Below are 16,269 nucleotides of genomic sequence, written 5' to 3'. Positions count from 1 at the left end.
TTTAAAGACCAGTGGGAAGCTTTGTAACGAGATACACTGTGGACGGCGTATTTAAATGTGCTGCTTACAGCAGTTTAGGGTGAGTATGAGATCAGCTCCCTGAGGAGAAAATGAAGATTTTAAAGATGTGGTGCTTGGATCTAGAATAAATAAACTGGTGGCTGGTGGCATGATACATATATTTGTTAAATCCTGAATTCTGCACGTTTCTGTTTTTATCAAGTGTCAGAATATCGTAGCAGTGATAGAATGTAGATGGGGTATAATGTATGCAGGTAAACTAGCGGTAAACTACCAGGAAGGGATCAGAGAGAAGGTCTAAGGCAAGATGTGTTGAGAATTGGCACAAGAAAATATTTTAAAGGGGAACTGTCAACACTCTAGAATTTACACAATTGATACATTTGTGTACACCTTTTTTCCATGTGATTGCTTATTTTCTTTTACATATATATATATATATTTATGTTTTATTAAATATTTAGGAAATTGCATCACAATCCAGTTCAGACAAGGCAAACCCAGGGCAGATATTGCACATGAGGAAGAGAAATAGAAATGTCATGTATCCTCTATTCTGTGTACAAGTCCAAAAGGGCAGCGCTTATAACAATGATTGACAGCGAGCGAAGATGGAGGCACATAAGTATGGATTTCTATGTTTAATCAGTTTCAGACATCACAAATACATATATATAATAAATATAGGGATATGTAAACAAAATATGATAATTCCCCTTTGAAGTGGGTACGTTATCTGCAAATGTATGCTATATCATTCAATCTATACAGTGTGCTGGCAAAATGTTCAGCAGATATTCTTAATGGAACACTATAGCATTAGGAATACAAACCCGTACCTAGCTGTTTAGGTCGTGGCCCTCTCCCCCATTTGCAAGGAATAATTACGTTTTATTTTCCTTTCATCCCTTGCCACGCTATTGTCCAGGATGCATGTTCCACCTCCCCGGCTGAGATCATCAAAGGGAAGTATTGGAAGGCTAATGCACATGCATTGCCTAAATGTTGCACTGCACCAAATTAAATATCACTTAGTTCAGTGATGGCTAACCTTGACACCATAAATCGTTTCTGGACTATATTTCCCATGATGCTCAGCTAGCTTTTAGACTCTAAAAGCTAGCAGAGCATCATGGGAAATGTAGTCCAGAAACAATGTATGGTGTCAAGGTTAGCCATCACTGACCTAGCTTCACTCTGTTATAGCAGAGGAAGTGCCTCTAGTGGCAGCTTCCTAACAGCTACTAAAGGCGTGTTAACCCTGCAAGTCCTACAGATCGGCAATGTTTTACAATGCAGGGTTAAAACAGCAGGACACGGCACCTAGATTACTTCACTGAGGTTAAGTAGTCTGGGTGCCTTTAATGTCCCTTTAACAAACATTTTCTGTGGCCAAGGCAGTGGGCTGAGTGCAGACATGTGCGTAACACCATGCAGTGCATTCTGGGGGCATTGCAAATCATGACAATATATCTGCTGACTGGGCCACCTCATGTAATGTACATGCAGCCCAAATCATTCATATACATTTAAATATAATATATGTACTTAGCATTGCCTCAAACAATGACACAATAACAATATATTCTCTACATTAAAACAGCCCTGTACTCTTTTCGATGGCAGGTACACATAAGGAATAGACATTTAAAGGAACAATCTAATGTGAAAAACAAATATATTTAATTTTAATGTTAGAATGTTACTTGCTTCCTTTATATTAAGGGACCAACTTTCTTAAATTAAAAAAGTAAAACCAAAAACAAACAAAATAAAAAACACTGAAACCCATAAACCGCAAGGGCCATGGTGCTATAGTTTCCCTTTAAGGATGAAGTCCTTCTAGTAGCCATCTGTCTGACAGTCAAGAGAGATTTTTGGAAAAATTAAAACATTATTTTACAATGTCTGAAAAAAGGGACAGCATGTGTGAACCAAAAACACTACATTAAGATGGAGTGGTTTCAGTGCTTATAGTGTTCCTTTAAGATGGGCATTAATTGGAGAGACTGTATTTTGTTCAAATAGAAAACTCTCCAAAATATTTGATTGTTTGTAAACATGAACATGTTGAGCTGATAAAAAGGCTGGCTTCAGGTGAGAATTAACATTAAATATGTAAGTTTTCAGCCAGTGAAATCACCAGCAAATGTGTTGACACACACTCACCCAATTCGGCCCCCATGTTTGTAGTTCATACCTCAATGTACAAAGGTATACAAAGCACCCTTAAATTAGAAAAATAATGTTATCTTTACATCAGCTAGCATTATGTCTCAGTGCTATATTTACATGAAAAGTGTGCTTTAAGACACTTTAGATGAAATACAAGTAGGGAACCGATGCTTTGTAAGTTAGTGTATGTATGTTACCATTTCGATGCCAGAGACTTGAAAAGTGCACGGAAAAAACTCGCTACCCGAGAGGTAAACGTGTAAGCTAACATTGCTTAAAATTAACATGGAGCGAGAATTAAAATGTAGATGTGGAGATATGGAATGTGATGAAGAACATACTGTAGTGTAACAAGATATAACATTACATAACACTGTTTTTTTAACCCCTTAAGGACACATGACATGTGTGACATGTCATGATTCCCTTTTATTCCTGAAGCTTGGTCCTTAAGGGGTTAAACGTGATCCTGAAGGCTCGTCTTTTCTGTGCAATATTTTTTTTATTCCCTTGTCTCCTTCCGTTATCCCCTTTATGAAACATTCATTGCTGCGTCAAAGATTGCATGTGAGCTTGTCGCTTTGCTTTTGTTTGCAGGTAGCGTGCTTTTCCCTCTTCAAAGCGTTTCTTTTCTTCTTCACTTTCAATCTGTATAAATAATACGAAAGCAACATTATAGTTAATTAACAACCACAATATCAAACTTCAGCCATCATAATGCAAAACTATTAAGTCCACAAGGACCAACAATGATCAATGTTCGCATAATAGTCAGGTCCCCCGGGGCAAGGTAGGATTGAGTCATACCTTGCTTAGTTATCACACACATACAGATACCTTGGACATATTGTATAATGATTTTCCCCATGAGCATGTTTTTTTCTAGTGCATTCTCTTTTCAAGGTATTGGTGAATAAATGTCGGGATTGTTTAAAACATTGGGCTTCTCTTCCTGTTAGCACTATCAGAATTGTAATGGTCTTCCCCTGCCGTTTATCTTCATTGATGGTTGTGGTCAAGTAAAGGTAAAATGAATTGTAGAGGACTAATATTCTGACTAATACTTCAGAAAAAGACTAGTCCGCTTAAATAGTTTGTAGGCCAATAAAACAGATTTTGAAAAAAGAAAAATCATATAGGACTAGGTTTTATTATATAGACTATCATGCTAAAAATACAAAACATGCCATGTCTGCTTTAAGGAAAATGTGATGGACTCGTACTCAGGCTGAGTACCCCCACCGGGTCAGCTTCCTCGTTGCGATCAGGGACCCTGGATCGCTCCGGACCTCATCGCTGAAGATGGATTCTACATCTCTGAGAACATTTTCTGCCTAATATGCCCTACTGCTTACAGTCCTTTCTCCTGAGACTTTCTCGCCTGTGTAGCCGTAGTGATTGTAGCCCTTTCCCCAATACATTAATCAAGACTTAAGATACAGGGTGAAATTAACTTCTTATTTGGACACTCGGCACGTCTATTTTTACAGGTCAAATGTGAATTGCTCCTCCAGAGAGTCCTCCATACAACACAAACTTTGCCACAATCCCCACCCCAGCACCACTCAGTCTGGCATTGTAATTCCTTTAGTATGGGTTAATATGATGAACTCCCCACTGTGTCCTTCCAGACACGTGACTGTGGTGCATAGGCCCCATGGAAGCCCCCTTTCCATGGACAGCACCCTCACACATTATGTGTGTCTGGATAGCTCATCATCCCAAGTCTCCATTGTCCAAACTGAGCCTAAATTGGAAAGACCTTGCCCAAGTGACAGGGTGTTAATATTCCTCTGGGTCACAACCAATCTCCAATCTGGGAATGAGATCCAAGTTCTGGTTGGTTCGGGTACATTTAAAAGGTGTTCCTGTGGCTCTAAGGAGAGTAGGTTCCAAAAGTCTTGACCTTACAGGTCCTATCCTCCAAGAGCACCTTCCTCGATGACAAGGGGGACAGGCAACCTCCAGTTGAAGGTTGATGTGCTTGTATTCCAGTCTGGTTTACAGTCTCATGAAGTTTTTGAATCCCCATCAGTGCTAGGTTATAGTTTGGGCCCTGGCAGCCTTCAAGCCAGAGTGGAAATGGGATTGTGTGACAGACAAATTTATCAAGAAAATTGAGATACACTTACTAGAACTGCGGTATGTAAAAAATTTGCGAAAGTTGCAATTTTATATTTCACAATAAATTTGATTCTGCAATGATTTCAAAACCTCAAAAGGTTTCTTCAAAGTGTACTTTGGCATAATTAACAGTTTAACAATACACTTGAACAAGAGACAAGCACCTTTGGAAAGCTGAGTTGTGAATCATTTATTTTAGAGTGCGTTATAGTTCTATTAAAAACTGTAGTGTACATGACGAGAAATAAAACAAACTCTTATACATTAAAAAAAACATACAATGTAATAAAAAAAGAAAAGTTCTCCCTTGCATACCCTCAATGGGTAGAAAATGCCCCAACCTCTTAACTTCTGCACTTTTCCCATATATGTACTATTCAATATTCATTTTTATATTTTGGTTTGCTTTGTATGTTTGAGTTTTCTGATGTGTGCCCCCCCCCCCCCCCCCCCCCACTCCTTTTATAAAACTATGTCAAAAACGTAATTATACACTTATAAGCTATAGCTGTATAGCAAGCATACTGTATGTATGTATGTAATATAGGGGGAATATGATTCATATGTCAAGACAAACAAGCATATTCTTGGCAATTAAAGTAACTAACACACAAAAAACTGCTCAGCCATATAGAGGTTAAAACAACAGAACAGATGGTAAACAGACGCTTTACACAAGTGAAAGTTATAAATACATACCTCCCGAGTGTCGCTTTTTCGGGGGCACAGTCCCTATTTTGGACCCAAATCCATCTGTTCCTCTTTTCTATCCTAATGTTCCTCTTTTATAAGAGCATATTTTTGATATTTCTGACTATATAACAGAGCTTCACATCAATAATACTCTCAACAATGTGCCTTTAAACTACAACACATGTGTTTAAAAATTAGTCTGTATCGATAAAGTACATTCTCTTTGTTCATAATGACATTTTACTTTCATATAGTGTTATTAGTAACTCACCCAAATAAATTTAGAACTGCCCCACCCCTAAAATGAACGTGTCCCTCTTTTTTCATTTGTTTAATTGGGAGGTATGTAAATCTAAAAAAAAAATGAGCAAGAGCAAGTATAGAGGATATATAGAAAATGCAGATACATAAATGTAATAAATATGGACTTGCTATAGAAAACATTTACAGCAGCTACAAAATGAACACATTATGCAGTGCCTCGGTTCAAATCCAAATTGGTGATCATATCAGATGGATGAGCAGTTACAGGATTTATAACAAATCAATAATTTATTCTATTTTTGATCATGATAATCAATATTTAGGTTCTCGAAAAGGTCTCATGCTCGAGGACCAATTGATGACTTTGTTGTATATTGATCAAACTGGTTTATTGATTTGTTATATAGTCCATGACCCTTCAGTATGGGATAAATAAACAGTTTTACATTATAGAATGTTATGTAAAATGCATCTACATAATCAACAGCAAAATGTTTGTGTAGACGTGGTCATGAAAACAGCCACACAAGATATGAGTAATACAATAATCGCTTGGAACACAGTTTCTCCTTATCATGTCTCTTCAGGGGAAAGGTACTGCTTCATTTAATGCCTTAAAGCCAAATAGTAACATCTGTTTGATAAATTAAGCCAATATTTCCTGGCACTGCAATATTAACTTCTGGTTTTATAATAATTGGAAATCTAGTAACAAAAAGAAAGAAAAAAACAAAAAAATTTTTTCCCAGCTTCAATCTTTTTGAATGATATTGATTTTGGGTAGGTTAGCAGCTGATGAATTATTCATTGTTTTAGTATGGATACTCGGTGCAATATTGTTTGCCTGGTAATATGGTCTTAAGGTATCACAATTCTTGTTTGATTTCTCAGAAAATATGTAAAATAACCACTACAAAAAGGCAATTCCTTACAAATGAGCGTTTCTTTAAATTAAAAATCTAGCCCTTTTCTATATTTTCCTCTTTTTTTTTTTTATATATTCTTTATTTTTGTTGTGCACAAAATTACAAACAATCTGGCATTGTCACGACAGCTCAGACCAGCGTTATAGCAACAAATCTTAAGGTTAACAGCATGGCTTCATTTAACATTGCATATTTTGTAATAAGTGGTGAATCGTGTAGGTCACTCTGGTTCGTGTGGCTAGCAGAAAAGAGGGTATGCATGCACTCGTCCGCCCGTTAATCAAGCTAAATTCAGACCGTAATGTAGGTTTGATGCCTTGTGAATCCAGTCACTCATAGGGTCGTGCGGTCTATTTTATTGCTGACTGCGTTAGTGATCTAGCTTAACACCTTAGAGCATAGGTGAGTTCCCCAGGGTTAGGGTACATTCTCAGTCTATATGGGTAGCGTGTGGGTTGATTTCCCTCTTATTTAATACAAACTCTGCCCCCCCCCTTTTTTTTTTTAAGGAAAACTGTCCCTTATTTAGTTCATGAAAAGATTATATGCCATATAGCAGTGATGGCGAACCTATGGCACGCGTGCCACAGGTGGCACGCCGAGCCCTCTCTGTGGGCACGCGGCCACAGGTCCGCTATCACTGCAGAATAGGTGCCTGCCTGCCCGAAACGGCAGGCGCCTATTCTGCTTCTGCTTCCGGGTCGGGAGGCAGGGGGAGGGATCTGTGTAGCAGCTCCCCTGTCCTCCCGCGCGATGCTGTGTGGAGCGTTGCCGAGCGTTACCATGGCAACACTCCACACAGCATCGCGCGGGAGGACAGGGGGAGCTGCTACACAGATCCCTCCCCCTGCAGTACTTACCACCACCGGACCACCAGGGATGGCTGTGTTCCCCCCCCCTTCATTGAAGGTAAGAAGGAGGGGGGTGGGATACTAACACACCACCCTTACCCCCCCAGAAGTACCCCTACCCCCCCAGCAGCACCCTACCCACCACAGCACCACCCCTACCCCCCACAGCACCACCCCTACCCCCCACAGCACCACCCCACCCCCCAGCAGCACCCTACCCCCCACAGCAGCACCCTACCCACCACAGCACCACCCCTACCCCACAGCAGCACCCTCCCACCCCCCCAGCACCACCCCTACCCCCCACAGCACCACCCCTACCCCCCACAGCACCACCCCTACCCCCCACAGCACCCTCCCACCCCCCAGCAGCACCCTACCCCCCACAGCACCACCCCACCCCCCCAGCAGCACCCTACCCCCCACAGCACCACCCCACCCCCCCAGCAGCACCCTACCCCCCACAGCACCACCCCACCCCCCCAGCAGCACCCTACCCCCCACAGCACCACCCCACCCCCCCAGCAGCAACTTACCCCCCCAGCAGCACCCCTACCCACCACAGCACCACCCCACCCCCCAGCACCAACCCTACCCCCCAGCACCACCCCTACCCCCCAGCACCACCCCTACCCACCACAGCACCACCCCTACCCACCACAGCACCACCCCTACCCACCACAGCACCACCCCTACCCACCACAGCACCACCACCCTACCCCCCCCAGCACCACCCTACCCCCCCTAGCACCACCCTACCCCCCCTAGCACCACCCTACCCCCCCTAGCACCACCCTACCCCCCCTAGCACCACCCTACCCCCCCCAGCACCACCCTACCCCCCAGAAGTACCCCCCTACCCCCCCAGAAGTACCCCTACCCCCAGAAGTACCCCTACCCCCAGAAAAACCCCTACCCCCCAGCAGTACCCCTACTCCCCCACACACAGTATCCCTACCCCCCACAGCACAGCACCCCTCTCACACACAGCACAGCACCCGTCCCACACACACACACAGCACCCGTCCCACACACACACACACAGCACCCGTCCCACACACACACACACAGCACCCGTCCCACACACACACAGCACCCCTCCCACACACACACAGCACCCCTCTCACACACACACACAGCACCCGTCCCACACACACACACACAGCACCCGTCCCACACACACACACAGCACCCCTCTCACACACACACACAGCACCCCTCTCACACACACACACAGCACCCCTCTCACACACACACCCAGCACCCCCCACACACACACACCCCCCCACACACACACCCAGCACCCCCCACACACACACCCAGCACCCCCCCACACACACCCAGCACCCCCCCCACACACACCCAGCACCCCCCACACACACACCCAGCACCCCCCACACACACACCCAGCACCCCCCCACACACACACCCAGCACCCCCCCCACACACACCCAGCACCCCCCCCACACACACACACACCCAGCACCCCCCCACACACACACACCCAGCACCCCCCCACACACACCCAGCACCCCCCCACACACACCCAGCACCCCCCCACACACACCCACCCAGCACCCCCCCCCACACACACCCAGCACCCCCCCACACACATCCAGCACCCCCCCACACACATCCAGCACCCCCCCCCCCCACACACCCACACAGCACCCCTCATTTACACACACACAGCACCCTCCCGCACACACGCACCCTCCCCCACACACGCGCACCCCCACACACACCCAGCACCCCCCCCACACACCCACACACGCGCACCCTCCCCCACACACGCACCCTCCCCCACACACGCGCACCCCCCCCCACACGCGCACCCCCCCCACACGCGCACCCCCCCACACGCGCACCCCCCCACACGCGCACCCCCCCACACGCGCACCCCCCCACACGCGCACCCCCCCACACGCGCACCCCCCCACACGCGCACCCCCCCACACGCGCACCCCACACACACACACACACACACACACACACACGCACCCCCCCCCACACACACACGCAATTGCCGTGTTGGCACTTTAAGGAAAAAAAAGTTGGCATGTATTGCGGTTTGGGCACTCGGGCTCAAAAAGGTTCGCCATCACTGCCATATAGCTTGCTGTGTATTATTTTGTAGTTCAGTTAGTAGTAATCTGTCATAATATTGCATTTTGGGAGAAACCACTTCTAGCCCTCTTTAGTCATAACCCTTTATTTGGTAAGATCACGCACACACTGAATGTCTAAAACCATCACAGAATGCCTATTGGCAGGGCCATTGCTGCAAGGCAAAAGGATCAGGGACTGCGGCCAAACTGTATATTTAATGACCACTCTAACATATTCTGACTTATGGGACTATCTTCTTTTAAAACAACCTCATCTCAATGAAGTTATTTTGAGGACAGGAGTCCCTGGGCAAAGTCTTGCCTTAAAAATGACTGATTTGGGATGGATTCACATCAAAGATGCTCCCAAGGTTCCCATCAGCGTTCTCCTGTCTCTTCTATGCACAGCCACTATACTGGGCAAAGGAGGGAATCATTGAGAAGCTTTGAGTGCCAGTGATTGTCTCGGAGCATCAGCTGACATTCTCACCCTATGGTTGGCTGACCGCTGACAGTATAATATGAACTGCCAGTCAAAATGGGTGGCACCCCTGGCCAAGGCTACCTCTTTAAAGATTCTGAACAGGGGGCACTGGATACTGGAATTGGGATATTGAGATTGGGCACTGGATACTGGGCTTTGGGATTAAACCATTTGTGACCGGTTTAACCCCTAAAGGTAAGCCAGCGCCAGGGACCTTGTGGAACCATAACAACTTCATTTTTTTTTTTTTACACGATTTGTAACACTGAGGTTTCATTTAAATTTGCTAAAATGCGTTACTGTGCAATTAGTTAAAAATTTAAAAAGAAAAGAAAATGTTGTATATTAATAAAGTCATATAAAACCTTGGCTTCAAATGAATCATTTTCTGCACTGTTTTAAAGACAAACACTGCAAAAAAATAGATGTTTCAAATTACCTGTTTCTGAGAGGTATAAAGAAATATGTACTATTACAGTGCCAATACAAATGTAATGATGGTAATAAAGAAAACTATGGAGCTGTCTGAAGCCAGGGGAGAATATTTTTCTGTTCATACTGAAGTAATTTGTCAAATCCTGCTACATTTATTCTATCCTGCATTTTGTAGTCACGACGGCTAAATGAAGTTAGGTAGAGCTTGCCAGAGATATATCGTATAAGCACTGATCACCTTTAGGTTCAGAGTGTTAACTAATTATGTGAAGAATTGCCATGTTTTTCTTTCATTACTGAAACTCCAGGAATTCATCCAGGTAATAAGTGACAGTGAGACCTATTTGTAAAGTGATATCTCTATACGCAGTAAAATTGCTCAGAGGGCAACAGAAATTCCCAGATTTTACTAGTAACATGACGTAAAGTCATGATTTTATTAAAGACACGGAGGCGAGTATTATGCATAACTCTTTCTTTATTTCCTCAGCAGCAAAGATAGAGGAATATAAATATTGTCAAAAAAATGAAAGAAAAACTGTATAGGCATAACGGGTAGCCAATCACATGGTAGAGGAAGTGGCTATATAAGTCCTGTGTCTCCCACAATCCCCCTCTTTCTTGCGAAAACCGAAGACCAGGTAAGAAGAAACGATGTCCTACTTGATCAGCACAGGAGACAGGAACAATGCGACAACATCAAGCTAGAAAAGACAGAGAAATATGGTAATTTCCAGACTCAAAACTGTAGACTTACCAAACAGCATCATAATGAGTCACAAACAAGGAAGCTGGATTCTGAAATACAAAGGATAAATAATTTAGTGAACATAAAAGATGTATCAAACCATCCAATCATATAAATAAACATACATAATCAATACCTAATCAATACATAATCAATACATACCTATTGAACAAGAACAAATCCGTAGAGTCTCAAGCATCTCGTATCCCCATTCCACACCGGGAGGGCGGGAGGGAATAATACTCGCCTCCGTGTCTTTAATAAAATCATGACTTTACGTCATGTTACTAGTAAAATCTGGGAATTTTATTAAAGACACGGAGGCTCATATTATGCAAGTTCAAAGCTGTGCAACTATCCGAGATGCGATGTGTTCAATAGGTCTGAAATAAAAATCTCTAAAAGTCGATTCACTGGACCAATCTGCCGCCCTCATGATATCCTCCAGACGACATCCGACCGAGGAGGCTTTAGAAGCCATCGCTCCCCGTACAGAATGGGGCGTAAACACAGAGGTGTCTATACCCGCAGAGGATAATAATTCCCGAATCCAACGTGCCAGGGTAGGTGTAGAAACCGGTCGATAAGGCGACTTGAAAGATACGAACAATTCGTGGAGATCAGCAGAGCGAAGGGAACTCGTGACATCCAGATAAACTCTGAGGCAATCCACCGGGCAGAGCGCCGGACAGCCAGGAAACCTGGGATACGAAAAGGACTTGGATGCAGATTTAGTCCTCCTGGATATATCAAAAGTAACACCTTCAGGGGTGAATGCAATGGCGTCCCAATCCATGGCCCTGACGTCGGAGACCCTCTTGCAAGAGATCAAACAGAGTAACATCACCAGCTTGGATGACAGGCGTTTCAAAGACAGCTCCTGATTAGGGTACCAAGAGGAGAGAAACTGCAACATAATGTTAACGTCCCAAAAGGCAGAGAAGCGAGGCCGAGGAGGGCGCGCAAGGCGGATACCCTTGAGAAGACGACACACAAAAGGATGCCTGCCGACAGGGGAACCATCCAAACCCTTGTGTCCGGCCGAGATGGCCGAGCGGGAGAGGTTAATCGTGCGGTACGCCTTGCCCGAGTCAAACAGGGACGTGAGAAACTCGAGGATCAAAGGCAAAGGGGCAGATACGGGATCCACTGCCCGTTCCAAGCACCAACCAGACCACGATCTCCATGAAGCCCGATAGGCGGTTCGAGTGCCTGGGGCCCAAGCGTTATCGAGGAGTAGGAGAGTTGTCTGCGGAACGTCTGGGACAATCCAAGGTCCCCTGAAAGGAACCATGCTATCAGTGGTAGCTGGCGTTGCAATACTAGTTCGTGCGGGTTCCCATCCGGGTCCAGAAGGAGGTCCTGGAAGATTGGAATCAACCGAGGATAATCGATCGACAACTCCATCAAGCGGGGAAACCATGGTCGAGATCTCCAAAGCGGGGTGATTAACGCTACACAACAGTCGTGGCGAACCAATTTCGAGATCGTGCGAGCTATCATGTTGAATGGAGGGAATGCGTATAGCAGGCCCCTTGGCCAGTCTTGAAGGAAGGCATCGGTCGCCACCGCTGCCGGATCCGGCCTCCAGCTGAAGAACTTCGGCAGCTGAGTGTTCAGACGAGATGCGAACAGGTCCATCTGGAACTTTCCCCACAACATGTCCAGGCTCCGGAACACCGAAGTGTGTAGACGCCAATCTCCAGAGTCTCTTAAGTGTCTGGAATTCCAATCTGCTCCCGAATTGTCTAGTCCCGGGATGTGTTCCGCTGTCACCGAGACGTTGTTGGAGAGGCAATATTGCCAGAAGTCTTTCGCCAGAATTGCCAACATCTTGGACTTCGTACCCCCCAGGTGGTTTATGTAGCGGACCGCTGATACATTGTCCATCTTGAGGAGAACGCAGCAATTCGCCCGTCCTGGGGTAAGACTGCGGATCGCGAAAGCTCCAGCCAGGAGCTCTAGGCAGTTGATGTGCAATGATTTCTCCACGTCGGACCATCTGCCTCCTGTGGAAACGTCGCCACAACGAGCACCCCAGCCGTGTAAGCTGGCATCTGATTCGATCACCACGTCCGGGATGGAGCCGAAGATGGCTCTCCCATTCCACGCCTCCATGTGTGCTAGCCACCACACCAACTCGTCTCTGGACTCTGCGTCCAAGCGTATCCGAGACTCGTAGGAGTGACCTGACCGAAGGTGTGACCCTTTGAGTCGCTGGAGGGCCCGGTAGTGTAGTGGGCCCGGGAAGATAGCCTGAATAGAGGCCGCGAGAAGGCCAATTACTCTCGCCAGCTGTCTGATGGACAAGTCTGCGACGCGCAGAGCTCTTCGAATCTCCTTCTGAATGGTTTTCACTTTGGAACCTGGTAGGAACAGGAACTGTTGGACGGAGTCCACTCTGAACCCCAGGAATTCTATGGACTGGGCGGGATCTAGGACCGATTTGTCCCAGTTGATCAGGAAACCCAACTTCTGTAGCAGGGTGGTAGTCCATTCTAGGTGTAGAAGGAGATCCTCCTTCGATTGGGACAAAATCAGAATGTCGTCCAGGTAAACAATGAGGCGAACCCCTCGGGTACGGAGGAACGCCACCACAGGCTTCAGAAGCTTGGTGAAGCACCAAGGGGCCGAAGAGAGACCGAAAGGCAGGCAGGTGAAACGCCAACGCCGCCCGTGCCATGTGAAATGGAGATAATCTCTGAATTCTAGAGCAATGGGGACCGTGAAGTAGGCGTCCTTCAGGTCTAGTTTGGCGAGCCAGTCCGACTGGCGCAGAAGGTCCCTGAGGCAGTGAATACCTTCCATCTGGAAGTGCTGGTAACGTAGGAAGGCGTTGAGGGGACGAAGATTTATTACAGGGCGAACTCCGCCTCCTTTCTTGGGCACCAGGAACAGATTGCTCGTAAAGCCCTTGGCGGCGAACGGCAGTTCCTCTATAGCGCCCTTGGAGAGCATCTCTCTGACCTCCGCGGAGATCATCTCGTCTTGTTCCCGTGGAAGGGACAGTTCTCTGGGGGAGTAGAACTGGACAGGCATTGAAACAAAATCTAGGCGATACCCCTTTACACACTGCAGAACCCAAGCATCCGAGGTGAGCTGTGCCCACTCTCGGTAAAATAAGGCCAGTCTCCCTGCTACCTGAACGGGAGGGGAAGAAAGGGTACTCACCGTAAGGACGTCTGCTGGTGGCACCGCTGCGGGGGTATCTGGAGCCCCAAGCCCGACCTCTGGCTGGGAAGAAAGGAGGGGTTCTTTGGTCCTGAAATCCCCGGGAGGGAAAGAAGGAACCTCTGGTAGCGCGAAATGCGCCTCGGAAACCCCGGCCGGGTGGACGGTTCCTGTTACGCCCGGCCCCTCCAAAAACCTTAGGCGCGAACACACGCTTCATGCTCGCCTGCGCCTTGTCAATGGCCGTGAAGGTCTTGACATACGACCCCATGTCTTTAACGAAGGAGGTGCCAAACAGTAAACCCTCTTCAGTCGGGTCAGGCTCCGCCACAGTCATAGTGGCCAGTTTAGGGTCGATTTTTAGTAATATCGCCTTACGTCTCTCCGCAGATATCGCCGTATTGGCGTTTCCCAGCAAGCATATGGCCCGTTGGACCCAACCAATGGCCACGTCCACGTCCAAAACTGAATCCCCAGTTTTAGCAGTATCTAGAAGCTCATAAAGCTTCGAGAGGGGCCCTAGTGTGTCCAGGATCTTGTCCTGGCATCCCTTCAGGGAATTGTCAAGGCCCTTTTTGGGCTTCCAGCCCGACTTACCCAGGAACTGGGCAATCTGTGGGTCAATATCTGGTGTTTTACCCGCGGCGCCCGGGAGAGAAGGGCGAGGGCATTCGGCCCGCAGCTTATTGCGGCCTTCTTTGGAAAGGGGTGTGCGGATACGTTTGGCCACATACTGGGCAATATGATCCGGGGGAACCCATTCAGCGGACCGGGGGTGGCGTAGGTCGTCTGGGTCGAACAGGGGGTTACCCTGAGGATCAAGAATAGTGTCGTCAACCCCGGAGGGGCCTAAGACTGGACCCCGGGTCTTGGCGGAGGGCTCTGATGGGTTAGCGCCCGTAAGGGGCAAATCCTCGCCAGACACATCGTCATCACCAAAGGAGTCATACTCCATATAGTCGGATTCCTCCTCCACACTCCGGTCGGTATCCGACCCATCATCAAGGGCTCTAGCCCGTTTCCATAATCTAGCCTTTTTAGCCCGGCCAGGGGCTCTTTTGCGCGTGGGGTGCGCGCCATCTGTGACCGCCTCAAGCGTGTCAGTCATGGCAGGTAAAACCTGCATCGAGGAGTGGGAGCCGACGTGTTTAGACTTGGCCTTCGCCTTACGGGCTCCAGGCACAGTCTGAGCAGGGGAGGGGGACCCCACGCCCGTAGGGGCGGGGGAGGCCAGAGTAGGCAAAACCAGGGAGTGCATCGATTGTGAGAATGAAGTAGTAACAGCTCCCATGGCCGAGGCAATAGCCTTCTGAATGGAGGAGGCCATAGTGGCTTCCAGCATGGCCTGAAATTCTTGGGAGGCCATAGCGCCCTCAGCGCTGTCTGAGCGGAAGTCCCCAGGGGGACCCGCAGGCCCATCCTCCCTATCCTGCATGCTGCAAGTGGCAGTGGGCAATTAAATACTGCTAAGTGACACTAAGGTGGAAGAAGAGCAAAAGGGTTGAGTAACCCACAGAAAACGAAACACACAGACCGTCTAGCGTTCCCAGGGGACCCGGCAAAGCAAAGGTGACCGCACGGCAGCACAGGGGAAGGAACGAGGTCCGCCCAAGATGGCCGCCGCACGTGAGGGAAGGCGCACGCGACTGGGCACCCGGCGGGGGAAGGGGCTCGTGCACCCGATCCGCCGAGCCCGCCCGCGAGCGGGGAGGGATGCGTGCGCAGCCGCGGTCGACAACAGAGCCGTTGCGGCAAAAGCACAGAGCCGGGAGTCGTGCGGGAGCACGAGGGGGATAGAACAGACAGGTTACAGAAATCCCCGGGTAGGGGGAGAAAAGCACCAAGGGGGTCCCAGGGGGAACGCTAGTGGTAACAGATAATTAAACAATCGTAAATATTATACAATGAAATATCATACAAATAAACGATCATCAAATTTGAGTCAGAGAGAACAAAAGTACTTATCTGTCTGAGGAAGCAGCAAAGAAAGAGGGGGATTGTGGGAGACACAGGACTTATATAGCCACTTCCTCTACCATGTGATTGGCTACCCGTTATGCCTATACAGTTTTTCTTTCATTTTTTTGACAATATTTATATTCCTCTATCTTTGCTGCTGAGGAAATAAAGAAAGAGTTATGCATAATATGAGCCTCCGTGTCTTTAATAAAATCTATGCCAAACTAACTCTGCTCAGCCTTTCCTTTTACCAACGTTGATCACATGGATACTACTGATTGGGTAAATACCATCTATACCCCAGGATATA

General features: G+C 47.2%; 2 protein-coding genes across 6 annotated transcripts in view; both read right to left on the bottom strand.

Moving 5' to 3' along the window:
* The window catches only part of GPR153 (G protein-coupled receptor 153), a 506,259-nt gene that overhangs the window by 173,140 nt on the left and 316,850 nt on the right, over positions 1–16,269 (bottom strand). The gene's annotated exons all lie outside the window — the stretch shown is intronic.
* Positions 1,837–16,269, bottom strand: part of ACOT7 (acyl-CoA thioesterase 7) — a 209,738-nt gene continuing 195,305 nt past the window's right edge. For 4 of the 5 annotated variants that reach the window (XM_063436456.1, XM_063436455.1, XM_063436454.1 and 1 more), the window contains exon 9: positions 1,837–2,844. In XM_063436456.1, coding sequence (XP_063292526.1) covers positions 2,740–2,844 — 105 coding nt within the window. In that variant the 3' untranslated portion in view covers positions 1,837–2,739. The remainder of the gene's footprint in view (positions 2,845–16,269) is intronic. The other variant, XR_010086050.1, reaches the window with a different exon arrangement.

The sequence above is a fragment of the Pelobates fuscus genome, chromosome 11 (assembly GCF_036172605.1).
Source record: "Pelobates fuscus isolate aPelFus1 chromosome 11, aPelFus1.pri, whole genome shotgun sequence".
Lineage (NCBI taxonomy): Eukaryota > Metazoa > Chordata > Amphibia > Anura > Pelobatidae > Pelobates > Pelobates fuscus.
The sequence above is the reverse complement of the archived record's forward strand: the minus strand, read 5'-3'. Positions and strand labels throughout refer to the sequence as shown.